This window comes from Rattus rattus, chromosome 6 (assembly GCF_011064425.1).
Source record: "Rattus rattus isolate New Zealand chromosome 6, Rrattus_CSIRO_v1, whole genome shotgun sequence".
Lineage (NCBI taxonomy): Eukaryota > Metazoa > Chordata > Mammalia > Rodentia > Muridae > Rattus > Rattus rattus.
In genome coordinates, this window is record NC_046159.1 from 6,025,175 (window position 1) to 6,047,964 (window position 22,790).

The window sequence follows — 22,790 nt, forward strand, 5'->3', positions numbered from 1 at the left end:
ACTCACGGAACGTAGTAATAATCTTTCTCAGGTTCCAAATGTTAGTAGTTAACATCCTACTAATCGACTTGGTGTAAGAAAGGGGAGAGACCACAGTCAGAAGTTCCATTTATTTCTTGTTTACACAGGAAGGGCAGCCTCATGATGTCAACATTTCTGTTGGTATTCGTGGATACCAAGCATGGGAATCCTTACTTAACGGAGAAGCTCATCTCGTTAACACTAAACAAGTGTAAACACCATGCTTTTTTTTTTTTTTTTAACATTTTTATTTTAGATTTTTGGGTATTTGTCTATATATATGTCTGTGTAGCACATGTGTGCTATGCCCTCTGTGGCCAGAAGAGGGCATCGATCTCCTGGAAAGGGAGTTACAGACCTTAGTGAGCTACTCCTGGGGTCCTCTGGAAGAGCAGCCAATACTCCTAACCACTAAGCCATCTCTCCAGCCCAACCAACACCGTGTATTCTTGAGGAACATCACAAATTGGAATTTGGAGAAAACAGTCCCTAGATAGCTGTAATATATTAATAAAAGTATTTGGGGCAGCAGTTTTCTCTCAGTCTGATCTGGTTCTTACTATAAAGAGACATTAATACAGCAAAAAAGGGGGAGATGGACGAACAAAGCGGACTTTAACAGCCTTAGAGAAAAGTGGTACTCAGTAAAGGTTATGCTCTTGAAATAAAATTAAATAATAAAATGTGTAAGGACAGGTCCTGCTTATGCCAATACTACTATGTAACAAAATGTGGAAAAGTCTCTGAATTTAATGTTATCCTTTCCCACTCATTTACTTGAAAGAAGCTAGCTAAACAAGTAAAATCAATATGTAAAGGATATGTACACATTAGCTGCCTTTAAATGCTGAGAAGAGGAATGCTGTTCTATATCCATACTGAGGAACAGCCTGCTCTACATCCACACTGAGGAACAGCCTGCTCTACATCCATACTGAGGTACAGCCTCCTCTACCTCCACACTGAGGTACAGCCTGCTCTACATCCACACTGAGGTACAGCCTGCTCTACATCCTCTACCTCCACACTGAGGTACATCCATACTGAGGTACAGCCTGGTCTACATCCACACTGAGGTACAGCCTGCTCTACATCCACACTGAGGTACAGCCTGGTCTACAGCATGTTGTCACTGTAATTAGTTAAAGCCTCTGTTACAGGGTTAAAGATTTCTGACACGAGTGATCCAATTCTTCCAAAATGTTCACATCCCATACGGTTTCAGAATACTCTTTCTCTTACTGTATCATTTTCCTTGGCTATTATTTTCTTGTGCTACTTCCTTTTTCTTTGTTCCAACATTTGGGCAACCTTATTCCAATTTCCATAAACCAGGATATGGTTTGTGATTACATCTTTTGATCAGAATATTCCCTTCCTGGGGTCAATCAAGTGAATATAATAATTATACAGCATGGCATTATGGGATACACTAAAGATGTTAAAATACTTCTGCAAGCGGTATACATATTACAGACTGTAATCACATGGCAAGAACCGGCCATGATGCAGTGTGCCTTAGAAGGAAGGGAAACTGAACTGTGTTGGTGCTGAGACAAAGGCATTCACAGGGTAGGGCTGTGGTTCAGTGGCAAAGCCCTTACCTATCAGGCTTGCCAGGTACACCTCTGGGGTCCATTTCTAATGCCAAGATGGGGGTGGGCAGGATTAAAGGAGTGTCTTTTGGTGAGAAGGATCATTGAGTGACTAAGGTGTTGGTGCCAAGGCAGATGAGAAGAGAAACCAGGATATCAGGAATGTGGGCACATTTCACTGGGCAGCCACTGGGCTGGTGCAAACTCTCACAGCGTGCAGGAACGGGGACACAAGGGTGAAAGTTGAGCCTGAAGACAAGCCATCCACGGGTGCATGTGTGTGCACACACACACACAAACACAAACAAACATATACACACATATATGTACTCATGCACACACATGTACACACATGCGCATCTATACATATCTATGCGCTCATGCACACACATGTGAATACACATATACACACATATATGTACTCATGCACACATACATGTACACATTCATGCACACACATGTATACACATTTATGCACTCATGCACACACATGTAAAAACACATGTGCGTGTGCACACACACTCACACAAAGTCTCTGTAGAACAAGAGTCAGCCCTGTCCTAACCATGGCCCTTACTGCTTCCTAGCTCGATGCCCTCATTCATAACATGTTAATAATTACTGAAGCCATCTGGAACAGGTATTGAAGCATTAAGCCTCAAACCTCTCAACACAAAGCTTAGCACGAACTGAGCCAGTTATTCCTACAGCATGGGGAGGCCACACCATGTGGCTGAGTCCCTGCTACTCTATACACCATGTCATCTCCCACAATCATTCTAATAATTTCCATCTTCCGGGTGTGCCCCTCCTCCTCCTCCTCCTTCTAGATGCAACTTGACACAATTTGCGGTCCTGATAGCTTTATGCCCCGCGGTGAGCGTGACTTTCTATGGAGCCTCTTCCCGGTTCTCCTTGTCCCTCTCAGTTGCAATGTCATCAATAATTCCCTGCACTCAGCATGGTACACTCGCTTTACCTGCTCAATGCTCACTTTACCGGCTCAACACTGCTCTGCTTGCTGTACGGTTGGTTCTGTCTGGGAACTTTCCGCCCTTCGTTTTGACAACCCGAGGCTTTTGTTTTTCTTTCTCGTGACAGTTTCCATAGCACATTAATGCCCTGGAGTTGCTTACTTGTTTTCCTTTGAAGACTTACACCTAACACTTGCTTGGGAGAATGGCTTGCTTCTGCTCTGAATGAAGCCTCTGTGCCTTTCACAGCTCCGTGTTCTAGGAAAGAAAGTGTCCTGAACACCATGCTGTAGCATCCACTCTCTTGATAAGTCCTCAAAGGTCATTCATTAAACTGAGTCTGATGGCTCAGCCATTAAAGTGCTTGCTGTTCACGCCTGAGTTCAGTTCCCCTATAGAGCCAATCGTGCTGTTCTGTACTTGTAATCCCAGAGCTGGGGAGGCAGAGACAGGAGGATCCCTGGAGCTCACTGACAGCTTCCAAGCATTCTTGACAAGTCCCTGGTTAGAGAGAGACTGTCTCAAAACAAAACCGAGATGTCAGCTCCTGAGGAAAAACAGCTGAGGTTGACCTCTGGCCTCCATATGCACACATGTACACTAACACGAACACCCATGAAAATGTACAAACTACATACACATGAGCATATGCACTCGAACACACAAACTCTAATCCTTTCCTATTGCAAATAGTGGTTTTTGTCTCTGTAAATTTCTATATTTCTGTTAACCTTCACAAATATGATATCCACAGAGACTGTTTATTTCCGATGGAACACCCTGCTGTGTTGGTCTCTCACAGAGAGCATGAATAGCTACATGCTCTGATTCTTTCCAGCAGGCTCTAGGAGATGCAAGCATTCCCACATGGATGACCCCTAACCTCTGCTTTGCCCCTGGCCACCCTTCTTCCTGTATTTCTGACACTTGGCATATCCTCTGAGCTACTGTAGCACCCAGATGGGTGGTCTGTGCATACAAGCTGGGTGGTCGCAGGTTACACTGGCAGTTCTACAAGCTGTCACCAACAGGTCTATAGAACTATCTACATAGCCCTGAAAACACCCAGGGGAAGACTTTCAAAACATACATACCACCTTTGTCAGGGAAACAGTTCAGTTGGTGAAATAGTTGTGGTGCAAGCATGGGGACCTTATAGAATCTACCTATAAAAGCCAGGCATGGTGGCAGACTTATAGTCCCACTGCTGAGGGGACAGAGACAGGAGGATCTCTGGGGCTCTCCAGCCAGCTACCCAAGCCTAACTGAGTTCCAGACCAGTGAGAGACACGGTAAGCAATGTGACGTCTCTTGAAGAATGGCACCAGGGTTGACTTCTGCCTCTGTTCAGGTGTGCTCTCAGGCACGTGCATACACATGCATACACTATATAATAATAACCCCATACACACAAACATATACACCACACTTCCCTAAGCCTCGGTTACAGGGTGGGTATGGACCTTGGTTTTTAAGTTCCTCTGTAGTCTTCCTAATGTGGAGCTTTCATTTTCTTGCTTTGCTTTGCAGAACAGAAGTCATGATGGGAAGCATTTCCAGGAGACACAAGTTCTTTGTAATGAAGGGGAGCCTTGCCTTGGGGCTCCGGGGCTGTCTCACAATCTGTGGGTCTTTTGAATGAGCTTGTTCTTGTTCTTGTTGCTCTTGTTTTTGTTTTGAGCTTGCTTTCTGACAGCGTTTGGCTTCCATTATAAGTGCCAGCTTCTTCAAGGCTAAAAATATCTGAGAGTTTCAAACACCGAGTCATATTACAAACGTTTTCATTCAGCCCCAGAGTGAAGGTTCGCTGAGTCAGGGGAGCAGAGACTCAGCCTATGACATCCACTCAAAAGTTCCATCCTTATATCGATGAGGTACGCTTTGGGAAGCTATAAAATTTCCCAGCAGAACAGCCTCTGTGTTTGCAGAGAAAGGCGAGATCCTGCTCTAGAGTCTCTGTTGGAGGATTGTCTTCATGGAGCATCCTTTACTTCCTGGGTCTCCATTATGGACTCTGTACTCTTCAGATCATCAAAGCACCAGAAAGGTCATGTGAGGATCTCATGAGTTCCATTTGTGAAAAGTTCTTAAAACTCTGTGTGTATGTGTGTGTATACATGCACGTGTGTGCACGCACACACACACATGCACACACACACACACACACACACACACACACAAAGTCTAGGAAGGACTCTATTTTGGAATTTAATATCATATCCATTAAGAAAAGTATGATCGCATCATCCAGCTGGCATCAGCAGACATGGAGAAAGCTACGGCTCATGTCAGAACTCTGGTAAGGTGGGTGAGTCCTGCTGAAAGTCACTGCTGACTCCAGTGGCTTTGACACTCGAATGTAGGGACAGAACATTGGCAGCCACTGTAGAGCAAGTGCATGAGTGCATGAGGTGACTGGAAGTAGGGGAGACAAAGATAAGTCTGAATCAGCCTTGTGTCTTTTACAGTTGCCCAAAATTAGATCTCTATGGGTTATCTGGAGATTCAAAGAAAGTTGCCCATCAGGACCTTCATAGCCCAAAGGACCAGATGAGAACTGGATGGAACGTTAAAATCTCTAGGAACACATTTGTCTCCCAGTCACACACATCTCTGACCCATTTCTTATATGGAGATCCACTGTAGGACCAGATTAACCAGAGGGTGAAGCTTTGCTGACAAGGAGGAGGTGGTCCCGGAACCCATACAGAAACCTCACTTAGTTCCCACCCTAAAGAGCTGTGAAGGGACCAAGAACAATGCAATGGTGAGGCAGACCCTTTCTGTCCTCTGCTACCTCATTCCTTAGAAAAAGAAAAAGATGGAGAAAATAAGATGAAATAGTAATGCAGAAGTCTGCAATTCTGTTTTTTATCATTTCGATATTTTCAATTTCTCAGAGACAGAACAGCAGCCTTTCTCATTTCCACCATCTTCCTTTAGAAAGAAATGGTGCAGCACAGTGACATGAAGCACAGTTTGTGAACACTTGGAAGACTTGCAGGTCCACAGGGAGACTGTACTGGGCTCCACAGCCCATCACCAGAAAATGTCACTCCTGAGGGATTCCACAACAGGGCAACATGACCTGCTAGCATAAAGCTCAGAAGGAAGAACAGGCCAGGCTTTGTCTGTCCCTGAATGGCCATCTCACACTGTCCTGAAGCTTTCAATAATGCAATGCATCCCACCCAATACTTTGCTTTATGGTGTAGGGTCTTAAGTCTCACCCACTCACCTTGAGTCAGGCACACTGACACCTAATGAGGGAAAGAAGACTGCCCCTCAGAGGGCCACAGTTTAGCCCTAACAGCCAAATGCTGGCAGTAGATCAATACCCACAGAATATCTGCTTTCTCCATGGTAGGCATCTCTAAAAGTTATTCATACACCTTTGCAGATAAGCATTACATGGGGTCTAAATTCTACAGTCTGAAGAAGCCTGGACAGGCAAGCAAACAGATATGGGTTCGAAAGCAAGACCATTCAGTTTCCAGCTATTACTTCTGTGAAGTCACACAGACTCTGGGCCCTAGGATCTTCCTGGTTTACATATAACAACAGTGGAACCAAGGCAAGCTCACTTAGGGACATGGATCCTGGAGTCATACAAGAGATTAGGTCTGAGATTCAGAAGCAGTGAGTACCTTGATCATCTGTTAATCTATCAAAGTGAGAATAACCAGGCATAGATCTTATAAATGGCATAACCGCATGAAGAGTCTGGCATGAGGCTTTGCCTTTCATTTGAGGACAGTGGTGAGGAGACCTATATGCCAAGGCCTTGGTGATGGTTGGTGCAGAGGTCAAGCCACGTAACAGACATTCCCTACTGGTTCTTTTTACCTACAATGACAGAAAGACAATGGAGAACAAATTAAAATCCCCAAGACTGTTATCTGACCTCTGCTGACTCCCACTGTGGAAGAAGTTGGGCGTCTTCAGATAAGGAGCAGCGCCAAGGGCTTCTGCTAAACTCTTCACATAAGCCATGCCATCTACAATAATCATCGCCTATTCATTCTCTCGAAGAACTCTACAAATCAGCCCACATAACTTTTATTGCTACCAAATGAGAAATCTCATTTAAACCACCTTGTGTGACTCTGGGTTCCATACACCACTATACATGCTGTGGCTCTCCACCACTACATGTGAGCTAGGAAGAAAACTCTAGAGAGACTTTTGTGAGGAACTACATCCATGGGGCCCTTCGGGACAGCATACTGTTTCCTTATGTGACCATTCAACTTTGTCAGACTCAGGTTCTAAAAGCCAGAGTCTGACACTGATCTCAGTCAGATCGGTCTTGGGTACAGAGAGCTCCCAGCAGGTAGCAGCTGCCATTCGACACTGGTGCACTTCCTCCATCACCGTGGAACATACCCAGTCAATATTGGACCACGGAGCTTCTTCTGATCAATCAAACCAGGCAAAAAGACATCTGCCACTTTCTCTGCCACTTAGGAAAGTAATTATCTGCTCCAGAGTATAACAGCTGCCCAGACACCGTGATCATAAGAAGAAATAAGGGTTGTAAGCAGAGACCAGAAATTATAATGATATAACTGCATGAATAACAGGAAGGGGTTAGCAGCCCACGGGTTCTAGTGCCCATGCTCTTTGGGAGACAGTCATGAATTGAGAGGACTTGACTCAATGAGCAGGTGGAGACAAATGACACCCCTGCCCCTGTTGTTGTGATCGATATTCTGACAAAGAGCAACGTAGGGAAAGAAAGGGAATGTTGGGCTTACAATCCTGATCCATCACTGAAGCAATGGACAGGAGTAGGCAGGGACTAGGAGCAGCTACATCTCCAGTCAAAAGCGGTGGGAAATGGATGCACCCACACTGCCTGCTAACTGGCTGTATCTAGCTTTTTCTTGTCTGATACAGTTCAGAGCTCCCTGCCCTGGAATGTGCTGCCCACAGTGAGCTGGGTATTTTATTCCTACAACAATAAAATAGAAATTAAGATAACTCCTTACAGACATGTCCAGAGGCAATTCCACAATGAAGGCTTTCTTGTCGGGTGAATCTGGTTATGACCAGGTAACTTTTAAAACTAACCGCTGAGGGCCAGGGGAAAAAACTCTGCTCTCCTGAGGTTCCTGCCAACTTCTCTTAAATATGAACATTCTGTGAAAATACAAAACTCTAAGAATGAATAAGCACATTTTACAGATACTGAGGCAGGAGAATCACTACAACTTTGGTGCTAGCTTAGGCTACACAGTGAGTTTAAGAATCCTTATCTCAACAAAAAAGGATTCTTTTACATAAATAAAATACATAAATACATACATTATAGTATATATATATATATATATATATATATATATATATATATATATATATATATATATCTGACACAACCTCAATAGAAAATACTAAGCTTTCACAGCTACACAAAACCCAGTCACGGTTTCAAAAAGTCTGGAGCTATCATTAGGTAATTCTGAAAACTGAAAGACTTGTGCCCAGGGTTCCCCGCAGAGAAATCTAATTCTGACAAGCCCACACAGCACACTGCTGCTCAGCATGCACCGGATCGGTCGAGGTGCCTGAGCATCATGCCAGCTTCCTCCGGCAGACCCCCACTGACTGTGTCCAGAATTGCCCACACTGTGCTTTGGGCCTGGAGGGACCACACCGCAGCCCAGCTCTCTGTGTCATCATAACATACTCAGCTAGAGCCAGACTTCCTGAGTTGCAAGGTGACCTCTTTGGTGTGCTCTCTAATTCTATCCATGTGTTTCCCACTGACAGGGAAATCATCCCTTTATTTGCATGATCTCCTAGAGCTAGCCCGCACTGAGATAACCACGCTACTTATTGAGAGTGAATCTGGACACATTCTAACCACAGCTCATCTTATATGTTAAAGTGAACTGAGAGGGGAGCTATAAAGACAGGATGAGGGTAGAATGCAATACTCAGATAACAACAACAATGACAACAACAACAAAACCAGTCTTTAAAGAAGGGAGGGGTGGCAAGACAGGTTCAGGGAGTAAGAGAGCAAGCTGACAACCTTGATAACCTGAGTTCAATTCCCAGAACCCACGTGATGGAGGAAGAGCACCATCTTCCACAGCTGTAGTCTGACCTCACATGAGTGAGTGCTAAGGTGTACACCCCATGCATATACACACAAGATAAAAAAAAATAGGGAATAAGTATACCAAGGAGTGGAAAGTAAAACTATAAATTTAAATAATCAAAGGAGATACCAAGAAGTTCTAGTAAGGCAAAAACAATTGAGTATGTACATTGACTTGGTGGTCGCTGTGTCCAGAAACAATCCTTCCAGTAAATGATCCTTAAGATGAGTTAAGGATCATTAAGTTGAGCTATGCATGTATAATAAATAAATGTGCATTATTCCAGTGAGCCAGTAATCCGATAGATGGTCTAAGGACATCTGGGAGGGCTGAAAGCAGTATATTTAATATTTAAAAGTTCATCTTTTTCATGTGGACATTTTCCATCAATACACTGACTCAGGAGGTATAGGAGTCTAGAATAGACAAGGAAATGGGGGTGGGGGATGACAAAGCAAACAGCAGAAATGTTCCCTTGCGGTCTGTACCAGTGCTCCCGAGAGCCACTATGGGACTCAACCTGGATCAGTCTCCTGCTTCAGCATCACAGTGAATACAGGGTGGTAATTAAAAGGCAGAGGAAAAGTGTCCCCGAGGCTTCCAGAGAGATCCAAGATTCAAGATTCAAAGCAGATTCAAGAGGAGATAGCAAACCAGACAGCCCAGCCCAGCCCAGCCCAGCCCAGCCTCCCTGTATCCTTCCAATGTAATAAAAATCAATACAGAACACAGAACAGACATGGTAGAGAGAGCAGTCTACCATAAGCTGTCCTCTACCCTCCACATGTAGACTGTTGGGCACGTGTGCACAGTTAATTAAGTAAATTAAAAATTAGTATGGAATCAGGTGTGGTGTCTCATACTTGTTATGGCACTGCTCAGGTACCTATAGAAAAAAAAAAAAAGACTTAGGATACAGTGAGATTCTGTCTCAAAAGAAAAAAGTTAAAGGGGTTGGGGGGAAGAAAGAGAAGAGAAAAGGGAAGGGGGAAACTGAGGAAGAAAAAAAGAAAAAAATAACAAGGAAGGGAGAAAGAAAAAGAGGAATAAGGGGTGGGTGTGAAGGAAAGAGGTAAGACCAAGATCCAGAGAGTTCAGCAACCGCCCCAAGAGACACACTGCATGTCGGAAGCCAGGGGGAGGTACACACTGCCTCTCCTTTCTTATCTGCAGCTCCAGGAAGATCTGGAAATAACTAGTTCTTCCAAGAACAAAAGGTGAAACAAAACACTATCCAAACACTCCTCCCAGCCCAAGTTGTTCCTGACTTTTATAACAACCCATGCAAGGCAGTCAGGAGGGTTCACATTCCAGACATTGTGTTCTGAGCCACCCACTGCCATCACTTGTGAATGTCTGGATACAGGCACCCTGTGTGGGTGTCCTGAAAGGTTTACCTGACCAGTCATGGTTGCACAGGAGAGTGGAGGGGGCAGCTAACTGGGGAAACCCCAGTCCTCCCCACCCCCCAATCCCCCCCCACTCCCGTCTAAGCAAGATCATCTTTTCCAATCAAAGGTTTTCATCTTCATGCATTGAAGGTTTTCACTTGAAAGCTACACTCCATCAGTTGGAACATCCAAATACAAAGTATTAAAAAAAAAAAGTCTACTATGAAGGTTTAACTCTCGGTGACAACACACTCTACACCACTCAAGAACCAAAATACCAGTTAACAAAAACGTTAGCCCTTCTTTCCATAGAACTCTGGCTGGCTGCTTCAACTTTCTCCAATTATGCTATAGTAATTGCTGTTATCCCCTAAAAATCAATACTTCCTTTAAACAGTTTAGCAATACTTATGTAGGCTAGACCATTAAAAGCAAATCTGCGAAGTCAACAGCTTGGGGTGATTTCAAAACCAGTCTGTACCCCCAGCTTAGAGAGACTGAAGACTGTGGTTTGAGCAATATGAACATGAAGCATTTATAAATCCATATCATAAAACACATCTTCCTAAGGTCGTTGGGTCATCTATTTAAAAACCCTTACATGTCAAGTCTTTGTTACTGCATTTCCATTATCGCTTGTTTGTTGGTGGAACATTTTATTCAGCCATAACTCGAAATGTATCAAGAATTTTAATTGACCTGGACATCATAATGCTTATGACCCCAGAACTCAGGAGACGGAGGCAAGATGATCAGGCATTCAAGACTAGTCTTGGCTACATTTTTACTTTTAAGTCAATAGGCTCAGAAGAGGAAAAGTTTCAAGAATGCTTGAAACTCTAAGGAGGACAGCTCCCATCAGTCAATGGACTGCAACCACAGACTGTCTACTCTCCTGCTAAACAGGGACGACTTCCTACCATGACTATGGAAGTGTTTGTCTTTCATGTTCTGTTTCCTTCTAGCATATTGTAAGCTCATGAAAAGGAAGTTGCCAAGCACTATAAATAAGTCAAACCAAGACTAAACAACCAAATTCCCTTCATAAACACAGCAAGGAAAAAGTGATGATTACAAATGGAAAAGGGCTCCAAACACTCAACTCACACCAGTCTTTACCTAATATAACATGTGTGTGTGTATGTGTGTGTGTGTGTGTGTGTCTACATGTCTGTGTGTGTGTGATCATAACACTTGTGAAAATCACAATGAAGAGTTAGAGTTGAGCTCACTCATGTGCCTCACACCCTGACCCCAGGGGGCAAGTACACAGGAGGAAACAGGGCTGAAGTCATTCCAACTATTCACACACTCGGCAAACCTGGCACTCAGAACCTAGTGTGCTGCTCTGAGAGTCCACTGCTTACCTCACAGGCTTTGTTGAGGACGACATCTCCGAACTGTAATTAACACGCGTCTCAAGTATGCTGACCACCCACAGCTACTACCCTAGTGCCCATGATATTGATCAAGATGAAATAATGGTCCCATCGATTACCCCCCACCCCCGTTGTAAGTGAATTTTCAAATCATTTGCACTTTCACAATTCTGTTTTCCTTCCATTAGATAAATTGATCTTCAACACGTATGAAGGATTTCTGTTCTTTTTAAGACGGATGTAGCTTTAAGATTTGGCCACATTTGGTATTATGCAACACATGATACTGGATCAACACACATGCCAGGCAACTGTTAAAGCAACAAGCTCAAAATCCCAAGGTCTGAAGCCACAGTGATTCATGGCCTGGCACAGAAGAATATCTCATGAAGGAACATTTATATATCCCCTGAGCATTCGTAGTATTATGATGAACTAATACTGCTTTTTATTACAACCATGCCATGGCTGCAAAAGAGAAAGGGGGAAATAAGCCAGATGACAAAGAATTGACTAAAAGAGCAAAGAAAGAGCGGCAAATAGCCAGCAACACCCTAAGATCTCTCTCCAAGTTCAGCAAAAGGAGAGGGAGCGGGTTGGTGGTCTTGAAGCACAGCTACCATGTTCTAAACCATAGGAGCCAGACGCCGATATCCAGATGGTGTCTGTTGAGCGGCTAGAAAAGCAGACAACCCGAGACCCCTTCCAAGAGCCTGTTGTGATGGTGACAGGTTTGAGTGCCAACCAGAAATGCCTGTACCCAGTGGCTCCTTCAACATATGTCCCCGTGTCTCCACTTGGAAGCAGACACCTAGCTTGATGACTCTATGCTTAAAAGGGAAGGACCGGATCAGCCTATGACTGCAATTCATGGGGGACACAGACTGCCAAAGGCAGAAACCAATCAGGCAGAGCAGAATGCTGGGACTGCCAGCCCCTCCGAAAGCATCAACTGCTCCCATAAATTCAAGGGTTGTTGCCTCCTGAGTGTATGATGTGGGCTATAGAAGTTTTCAGTGCTGAGGCTCCTGAGGCCAGCCAAGGCTCTGTTGAAGTCATTCACCATTTACTGGGCTCAGCCCAAGATGGAACAGGAAGTCGACCAGCTCTGGGAGAACATGTCAGGCACTTTCTGCTGCACCACATCCTGGCCCTGCTTGCTGTTCCTACCCACTGTCCATTCACAGATGGGAAATAGTAAGAGAGAAAAAAAATCTACCTGTGTTCATCTTCTCCATCTACAGAAGAAAATGGTTCTCCTGATAAATTCCTTTTCTGAAAGAAATTACTCTAAAGTCACTAAAAACTTTAATTTCACACGGTCTCCAAATACACAGTTCATGCTAAATGAGCTCTGATACCATCAGGGTATTTTTAAATAAGATTTTAATTTATTTTTAAAAATTATTTTATAGCAAATGTCTTGCTGGGTGGGAATGGGGTGCATGCCTATAATCTCAGTACTCGGGAGTGCTGAGTCAGGAGTATCTTAGTCCACTCAAGAAAACTACAGATCACCATGCATATGAAGCCAAATAAGAGTCCTTCACTTAAGCCGGAGACTAAGAACAGGCTCTTGTCATAAAAGAACTCTCAGCCTCAAGGCATTTTTACAACAGATCACTCCCCAGCAAGGATAGAGGAACCCCTTGATCTGTTCAACAGTTTACAAGAATCATTTCTCCAAAGAAGGGAGAAACCACTTATTCTTTCAAATAGGATATGGCTTTAGATGGGAGGTCTAGGTCAGAGTAACCTGACTTCTCAAGTTCAAGGACAGTCTGGGCTGTGCCATGAGTCTCAAGCCAGTCTTTGCTATATAAGGAGACTCTTTTTCCAACAGCAACAAAAGTTTAAATAAAGATAAGTCTTTCAGCTTTTCCTTCAGTCCTAGGGTGCACTCTATCAACCTTCCCAATAAATCATGCCCTTTTCCATAAGAGGACAAATGCCTTCACTTCTCCTCTCCACAACTGTAAAATTTACCAGCTCTCCTGAGGCCCAATCACCAAAGAGTATAGGGTCTAGAAAAAGTCCAGGTAAAAAAGAAAAGCCAGCAAGCCATGAAGGACTAAGATTAGAGAAGGGTATACAAATGGCCCAAATGACAGCACCCTAGATGTGAACAGGTTTAAAGCAGTTCGATAGTAAATAATTCAGGGCCAATGAGGTGGCCTTTGTCACCACTGCTGACCACTTGAGTTCAATCCACAAGACCCACATGGAAGGAGAGAAGAGACTCACACAAGTTGTCCTCTCACCTCTACACTCAGTGGCATATACAACCACACACACATAAAATATATATTTTAATATAGTTTCAATTATGCTCATTGATTTCTCATGTTCTCCACACTAAAAATTATGTCTGGCATGCACAGAGGAGCAGGGTGGGTCATGGTGGAAGAATGACGTGCCACGGAAAAGGGGAGGGTGCAGAGGACGTGTACAAGAAACCATTTTGCATAGTGCCTACTGTGGACACTATGGTCTACGGAGTCAACCGAGTATATATGTGAAGAATAAAGATGCAATTTCACTTAGTACTCTCTGAGCTTCCTAACATGAAAGGGAAGGTGTGCAAGCATGCATGTGTGTGTGTGTGCACGTGTTTGATATCTTTAAGATAGTGGAGGTTTGTTGACATTCGAAGCATTTCACATACAGTGATTCAGTAAATAGTTATGCCAGTCAACTGTGGTCTTACTCCAGGGTGTAGACCCTCAGCATTCCATCTCCCAATATTCTGTTGACCCCTAAGACAATCACAGACAAAGACAAGCCGCTAAATCAATCCTTGCAGTAGGCTTTCCTCCTGGGATTGTATTTTTCCCTGAATTAGGAAACTTCTGAAAACAACACTTTATGTGACAAGTCTTGGTTCAACTTTTGTGAGGTTTACTAGAAGTTAAACCGAAACAGAAAACTCCCACACACTCTCCCTCCTGCTACATAATCAGGCTCACCACTCACTCTACACCCCGGTGTTCAGAGACCCACACGATCATGACACAGCATCCACAATGCAGAACTATGCAAGGGTCTTTTTGTTGCTGCAATAAAACATTCTAACCAAAAGCAACTTGGGGGGAGAAACCGTTTGTTTGGCTTACAGTTCAGGTTGGGGCAAGAACTTAAAGCAGACCATGTAGAACTCTGCCAGAACAGGCTCCTCAAAGGCTTGTGCTCAGCCCTGGGCCAGGTGGTAGGCAATGGTCCCAATCACACTGGGCCGGGTCCTCCTACATCGATAATTAAAACAATCCCCCTTCCCCACCCACACATATGCTACTGGCCAATCTGATCTAAGAAATCCCTCAGCTGAGTCTTTCATCTTAGGTTGACTTTAGGCTGTATCAAGTCGACAGTTAAAGCTAACAGGACAAGAATTAGGATGTGGGATCTGCTGCACAGTGGAAGAACTCTGGTTGACAATTCTCTAGTTCTTGATGTGCAGTACAGACGCCTTTGGTCCTGATAGACATTCCAGCATGCTACTTTTACACTAACAGAAAGTAAGCAAAGGAACCTGATGGAATGTTCTGCCTGCAGAGACAGAGATCTTAAGAAGCGGCATGCCATCGCCTCTCTGAACTCAGCGGCTTTACCCCCGTCGCATCTGACAAAAGAATAAGCAGAGCTTTCAGAAACAATTTTTAATGATAAATTTAGACTCAAATGCATGCCACATCCATCACAGCCTTCCTTCCCTGGGAGGGAAAAAAAAGATCCTTGCGTAGACCTTACTGACCAGGTAAGAATGTAGCCTTCCAGAATACTGGTGACTGGATGGAGAAGCAGAATGTCGTCTGCAGAAACATGTTGCCTAACTCTCTCCCAGTGCTCATGTGTGGACCCAAGGATGACTGCATGAATCCACACCCAGAGGAGTCATGGAGGAGCCAGGGTCACACAAGCTGGTCCAAGTGGAAACCTCCACTGTGGCACTAAGTTGCTCACCAGGACTCTGGACTCGCAGCCTGACAAGTGGCAAAGCACAGGTCTGAGTGACGTAGCCCAGTTCCAGCCCTGCCACCAATACATGCTAACTCAGAGCATAGGCAACGTTTCTGACCTTTTAAGAATCCCATTGTTTTTCAGTCATTGACCCTCCACATGACAGACATGAAGTAACAGCAGGGTGTAAAAATCTCTCCTCCCTACTCAGTAAACAGCAAGTGGATGACCAAAACAAGTTTGTTTCAGTTCCACAGTGAACCTGCTTCCTTGGTGTTCAGGAGCTAACAGTGAATCGGAATAGTTGCTGACTATTGTTTTAAAGCCAGCTGTCATTAAAGATCAAGCTATATAAACTTAAACGAATTGCATGAAGAAAGTGTTAAGTATCAACTCTGGGTGTTTCCTACTTAGACTACCCAGTGAAGTTGGCTTGTGAGACGCGAAGTGTCTGTTTTATCTGTCTATAGGAACTGCAGAGTGACTGGCATTGGTTACTCCATGGGCAGTGATGTCATACATGCCCACAGCTTGGCATCACCTGTGATGGGAACACAATAAATCAGATGCCCTCTTTGGAGAGTCATTCAGAGGATATGAGCACGCCATCCACAGGGGTTCTTGCCTTTATGCATCTTGCTCTAGTATCTTTCATCTCTCTATATAGTTCACCTGTGCACAATGTGGGTCCACACCTCACACACAAAATTTAAAATAAAAATGAAGAAAAGGCCTAATATTCTTCTATTTAACATCTTTTCTCCCTACTACATCATTTCTAGTTCTGAAAATTTTTTCCATGATTGATTCCAATCCATTCTTATGGACCCCACTCACTTATTTATCTCACAAACATTTAATTAACTATCAACATTAAGAACTTGGGATTGACTGTCAGCAACACGGAGCAAGTTTCCACCCTCAAGATATTCACAGTCAATCCAGACAAACTTCCAAGCCCACCTTGAAAGTCCCCAACCCATAGCCAAGACCTTTGATGGAAGGAAGGTCATCCCAAAGGGCTGATTCAACACTTTAGCTCACCAGACAGACTCTACAGGCTGTATCTCCAGGCAGTGCATGACCCAAGAAAGGAATATGGTGGAGAAGCCAGCCTCATACCTCATCAGCGACCACAGTGCTCTCGGGGACACAGGGAATCCACTGCTCTTGGGCTCTGGTGGCAATGGCGAATGGCAGCCGCCCCAGGTGTCTCTGTGTGGGAAGCGCTGCTTTCTGCTCTCACGGTGGGGGTGGGCTTGCTGAGAGGAGGGCTGGGGGCTCCCTGGCTGCCCCAGGCTGTGCTGACATATGGCTCCATTGCTCCTAAATCATTCACAGAATTGAGGAAACAACAAGTCAGACAAAAGGTCAAGGCTGCAACAGGAAGCACCCATCCTTATCTTCCTAGCCGAGATCCCTGAAAGCATGTTGTCTCAAATCTCCAAGCCCCCATTTCTGCTATTATAACTGTCTGGTTTCAAAGGCATAACCAGGTTTACCTTTTCGGTTTATTTTTACTGACACGTATTCACTGCACATGCTGCTAGGTTTCATGAGGATATTTGCATGTAAGTGCATGATGCATTTTAACCCTATACCTCCAAACCCTCTAACCTTCCCTTTCCTCTCCATTTTTACCCCTTCATTCCCACGACAGTCTCCATTTAACACTTATGTGCATGCACACACATATATACAACTATATAACCCACAAATAAGAAGAAAAAAATAATTGTCTTTCTGACTTAGTTTACCATGCATGATGATCTTCAGTTACATCCACTTTCCTACAGATTCTATCATTTCTTTCCTCTTTATGACTGAATTCCATCACTTATAAATACTACTTTATAGAGTCCTCTGCTGATAGACGCCCAGGTTGACTCCATACCTACCTGTTGTAACTAGTGCTACAATAAAGACTTATGTGCACATCTCTGTGGGATGTTGACTTGGGAGTCTTTCAGGTAAATATCTAGAAACACTATAGCTTGGTCATATGATAGACCCATCTTCAGTTTTTTGAGTAACCTCCACACTGATTTCCACATGTCTGGATTAATCTGCATTTCTACCAGCAGGGCACAAGTTCTCCCTCGGATCCACAGCTGTTACCAGCAGTGGTCATTGCTATTCTTAATGACTACATGTAAAACTATAAAGAACTATGGATTTGATTGGGGAAGGAAATTCTACACACTCGAACTTCTGATATTCCCTAATCAGTCTTGGCGTCACAATCCACACAGCAAAACAAGTGCACCTTTAGAGCTTCAGAGGAAAATGGGGCACTCAATAAGCTGTCTCTTTAACTGGAAACTTACATGACTTGTGAGTGAGTGTACACTTGTGAGTGAGTTAGTGACTGACTCCAGCCAATCTCTAATGCCCTTAGATCAGAGGACTGGGGCAAGCATGCAGGCTTCAAGTTCACTTGGAAACTCAAAACAAACTGTTAAACCATTCATAATTTTCTTTGTGAACCAAGATTCCCTCAGCAGCATACAACTCACACAAACTGCAGACTGGCAGTTGGCACAGCTACTTTCCATCTTGGATGTGACACTCTCAGAAACCATGAACCCTCCCTCCTTCGAGTTAATTTGTTGTAACTAATGCGACGGCAAAGGCTGGAAATGACTTACAACTTGTCCTGCTTGTGGGAGGGGGAGAAGAGATCATAAACCAAGCACACGCCAAACACGGTAACGCCCGTCTCCTTCACCAGCATGGCACAGGTCCCCAGAAACAAACTGAGCAACAGGAAGAAGGGAGAAGCCGTCGGGGGGAAGCACTGTCCTGCACAGTCCTGATCCAGACTCCTGCAAAGCAAGGTGGGAATTTCCTTATCAACACATGGGTTGCTATGGAACAGTCCCTTTCGGAGAAGTATCTCACGTAGAACAAGGTGTTCTGAGCAAGGATTTCTTCGAGAGCATTCACCAGGCAACTATTTAAGGTTGTTAAGATGGCATCATGTCGGATTGCTTCTTCCTCCACAGCTCCTGGATGTATTTGTATGCACTCATCTTGGCTCACCTGATGGCTACCACCAGAGGAAAGGAAGAAGCCTTTCTCCTGGTTGGGGAAGATTCCACATATAAAGTTTTTGAAGTTATCTTTATTGATCCATTCCATAAAGCTATCAGAAGAAATTCTGACACCCAGTGGATCACCAAACCAGTCCACAAGCACAGGGAGATGCGTGGGCTAACACCTGCTGGCCGCAAGAGCTGTGGTCTTGGAAAGGGTCACAAGTTCCACCATACTATTGGTGGATCTCACAGTGTGGCCTAGAGAAAGCACAATATTTTCCAGCTCCACCTTTACCACTGATACACGTAATATTTGTAAAATTCATATCCAATAAACAACTTAGGACAGTAAAAAAAAAAACATGGAAGATGGCTGGAGAGATGGCCAGTCCTGCTGTTCTGCTGGAGGAAGGGAGTTCAGTTCCTAGAACCCACATCAGAAAGCTCAGAACCTCCTGTAACTGCAGCTCCGGGAGAGCCTGTGCCCTCCTCAGGCCTCCTCGAGAACGCACACAAATGTGTGCATAGGAATTCAGAGACACACACATTTTTTAAAAAATCTTTAAAAATATTGTTTAAATGGAAAAGAGTCCAAAAATATCAACTCAGAGCTTAAATTACAGTATGCAAATTATGATACAATATGGTTTGTAATGAATGAACACTAAAAAAGTCATTTAAAACAGTTACATAAGGATAGATTTAGTAGACGGGAGGATATTCAAGTGAATATGTCCAAGAAAATAACACGCATTACTAACACATATGAACAGAGTGGGAGGCCAGATTCCCTGGCACAACCCACAGATGTACAGCTAGCCAACAGGATACCAGAAATGGGAGAACAGCACGGTGGCAAAGACCAGGTAAGAGACAGATGTCAAGTGCTCATCACCACGATTAGATCAAAGGGTTTTTACTCTATGCACAAAACAGGAGAGAGAGATGCAAATAGCAGTCTCTCTGGGATGGACGATAGGTTTGGAACATTTTCCTTTTCTTTTGGCTAATCTGTTTATTTGCATTTATATTCAATGGGCATGGCAACCTTTTAATTATTAGTGTGTGTGTGTGTGTGTATGAAAGAGAGAAGTGCGTGTGTGTGTATGAAAGAGAGAAGTGTGTGTGTGTGTGTGTGTATGAAAGAGAGAGAGGAGTATGTGTGTTTGTGTGAGTATGTGTGTAAGAGAGAGAGAGAAAGGAGTGTGTGTGTGTTTGTGTGTGTGTGAGAGAGAGAGTGAGAGAGAGAGGAGTGTGTGTGTGTGAGAGAGAGAGAGGAGTGTGTGTTTGTGTGTGACAGAGAGAGAGAGACTGTGTGTGTGAGAGAGAGAGAGAGTGTGTGTGTGTGTATGTAAAAGAGAGTGTATATGTGCGAGAGAGATAAAGTGTGTGTGTATGTGTGTGTGTGTGTGTGAGAGAGAGAGAGAGAGAGAGAGAGAGAGAGAGAGTGGTTTTGCACACATGTGAATGCAGTTGTCTATAGAGACCACATGAGGCCATCAGATCCTCTGAAGCAGGAATTACGGGCAGCTGAGAGCTACCCAATATGGGTTCTGGGAACCAAATCAGGTCCTCTGGCAGAGAAGTATATACTCTTAACTACTGGGCCATCACTGAAGCCTAGAAATCTTTATTTTTTAATCACAGTTTCCTACACAGATTTCAAGATGTTTTCAGTGTTATTTTTCCAAATAATAAAGTAGAACTACTCCAAGAAAACATCACTATTTCCTCATGTAAGTGCAGAGCCACTAGGCTCCCTCTCCCTTGGAGCGAGGGGCAATATTCTTTCTAGATTGTGACAGCTCCTCGTGTGTATTGCGTCTTGGAACAATTAGGATTACATGCAAAATTGATGGTAGAACACACATTCTTCCATGGGCTCGGCCTAGAACTAAAACTTCCAAAGGTGAGCAGGGTGCACACAAGCAACCCATGACGATCTGGCTTATAGCCACACAGATGGGATATAACCAAACAAAAAATTTTAGATTAATCAATAGATTGATTCTGGCCTAAGACTAGAGACTAGAGGCTTTATTATGGTATGTGCACGATTATGAATGCAGTGGACAGTATCAGGCTTGGGCCTGAGGATGTATTCTGTATCAATCTGACTCCATCCTCTACAGCATCTCCTAGGCTCCTGTACCAGAGTCCTCAGCCACTGCCACACTGGCATTTCCCTGCCAGAGAACTCTTCGCTTTGAGGCCCGGCCTGTGTCCTGCAGGGCATCCTGCAGGTGCATATTTCCTCTCTATCTACTAAATGCCAGTGGAAAATGGAGGAATCGAGGAAGGTGGGCCCTGCTCAGAGAAGTGGCACTGAGCGTGTGCCTTGGGAGGCCACCCCATGCTCTGGATGTGAAATCGCTTCATTTCTCTCCTGTCTGCCACGAGGTTGAGTATTTGCTGTTATGCGTTCTTGTGCTCTGTCTGAATGTATGGGGCCAACAGCCATGACTAAAACTTTGAGCCAAAATAAAGAATTCCTCTCTTAGGCTGTTCTCTCAGATATCTGGGCCACAGTGTGCCAAAGAACTGCTATATTAGAGGAAGAAGGGAAGTTGTTGCTAATTAAGCACCACAGGTTGAGAACAGTGTTCTTGAGTAAGTGGGTTTTGTGAGTGACAGGTCAGGGACTTGATCCAAAGGCCAAGCTTATGGATTCTTGGCCAGGATCTCTCCATGACCTGCCTTCTTTTGGGAGATGCTCTGAGTCCTCTGTCCAAACTCACATTTTACTAACTTATTCTTCTCTCCGTGGACATGTCCCAGGTCTGTTGAAATGCCTTCGCTTTGGGGATAAAGATAAAATATGATAGAGGTTTCCTGTGTTTTGACAAAAGGATTCTAAAGTGTCAGTCAAACTACAGTTAAAAGCCACTTCCTAGTCAAAATTGTTATGTGACTGTAAGTGGCTATTGTAAAACTATAGAAAAAGGTAGGCAAAACTTAGATTCCCAGCGAGGGGGTGGTAGTCTTTTAAAGCTGATGTCAGGGTTAGGGAAACGCTCAGGAGGTAACACAGCTGCTACACAAATCCCTAGCACATATTAAAACACAAACAAACAAAAGATGAACAGCATGTCTGTAATCCTGGGACTGGGCGAGTAGAGATTTACACACACACACACACACACACACACACACACACACACACACACACACACGTGCACAGGATATTAAATGCTTCAGAATGGGGCTGGAAGACAACAGCTCAACACTGGGTGAAAAGATGGTTTTTATCCCTGACACTCACAGAACCTGTTATAGCCCAGAGCCTCTCTCTGGTCAAGCAGGGGTTTAGCGTATATGCGGCAGTATGTGACCAAATCACAGAGCCATTTACTTAGCCCCACTCACCTGTGGTAGGAGAGAAAGGCCAGCAGGAACAGGAGGCATGCTAGCACATCGGCCCTGCCCACGATGCCAGCCACCTAGAATACAATGAACACAATGAAGACTGTAAGCCTTGGAAAGTTATTATCAAAGTATCTTGTGTGCATTTGACTTTGGGACCAGCGTAGCGGAAAGTATGTGGATGGCAGTCTATCGAGCAAACACCTCTCATTATTACATATGTTCCACATTTAAAGAACGAGAAAAGGAGGAACGCGAGGTGGGAATTTTCATACTGAACCTTACTTCTAATTTCTCTTCCACAGGATCAATTCTCAGCATAAAAGTTTGTTCAGTTATTGATTTATTAAAACATTCTTTAAGGGTTGTGGGCATAGCTCAGGGGTAGAGTGCTTGACTAGACTGTGCAATGGCCTGGATTTGAGTCTCAATAAACTTTACCGTGAAACACAGAGTGTCAGACACTGTGATAATCCTTGAGTACAGGGGTAGTGATGGGTCACAGAGTATTCGCTGAGTGGAGGGAAAACAAAAGCAGAGAAATCAATACTTTACCAATGAGGGGTCTCCTGGTTGCCAGAAAGTACGTGTGTGTGTGTGTGTGTGTGTGTGTGTGTGTGTGTGTGTGTGTACAGATGTATATGTGTGCACACAGATGTATATGTGTGTGTGCACATAGGTGTATATGTGTGTGCACATGTGTTTGTGTGTACTGATGTATGTGTGTACAGTCTCACAGGTCTGTCAATGCCCCGTAATCCACTGACCCATCTCAGACAAACACTGGCTCCCTGGAAAAGGGTCTGACACTAAGGCTAAGGCCTGGGGAGACTCAAGAGCAGCAGGGTCACCTTCTCATGTGAGAGCACAAATCACTCAAAAAAAAAAAAAGTTAATCGAAAGGAAAAAAAAAATCTAATGGGGCTCTCAGTGAACAAACCTGAGAAAACATGACTAAAATAAAC

The 22,790-nt window shown here is 44.0% G+C and overlaps 1 protein-coding gene and 1 long non-coding RNA gene across 2 annotated transcripts in view; both read right to left on the reverse strand.

The window, feature by feature from the left end:
• The window catches only part of LOC116903108, a 35,245-nt gene extending 18,189 nt beyond the window's left edge, over positions 1 to 17,056 (reverse strand). The window contains exon 1 of the long non-coding RNA XR_004388250.1: positions 16,547 to 17,056. This is a non-coding gene — a long non-coding RNA (uncharacterized LOC116903108). The remainder of the gene's footprint in view (positions 1 to 16,546) is intronic.
• Positions 17,057 to 18,041: 985 nt separating this feature from the next.
• LOC116903693 (protein O-mannosyl-transferase TMTC1-like) overlaps positions 18,042 to 22,790 on the reverse strand; it is a 33,572-nt gene continuing 28,823 nt past the window's right edge. Inside the window, exons 4-5 of the mRNA XM_032906366.1 lie at positions 21,829 to 21,902; positions 18,042 to 18,249 (exon numbers count right to left, since the gene is read on the reverse strand). Of these exons, the coding sequence (XP_032762257.1) occupies positions 18,069 to 18,249; positions 21,829 to 21,902 (255 nt within the window). The 3' untranslated portion in view covers positions 18,042 to 18,068. The remainder of the gene's footprint in view (positions 18,250 to 21,828; positions 21,903 to 22,790) is intronic.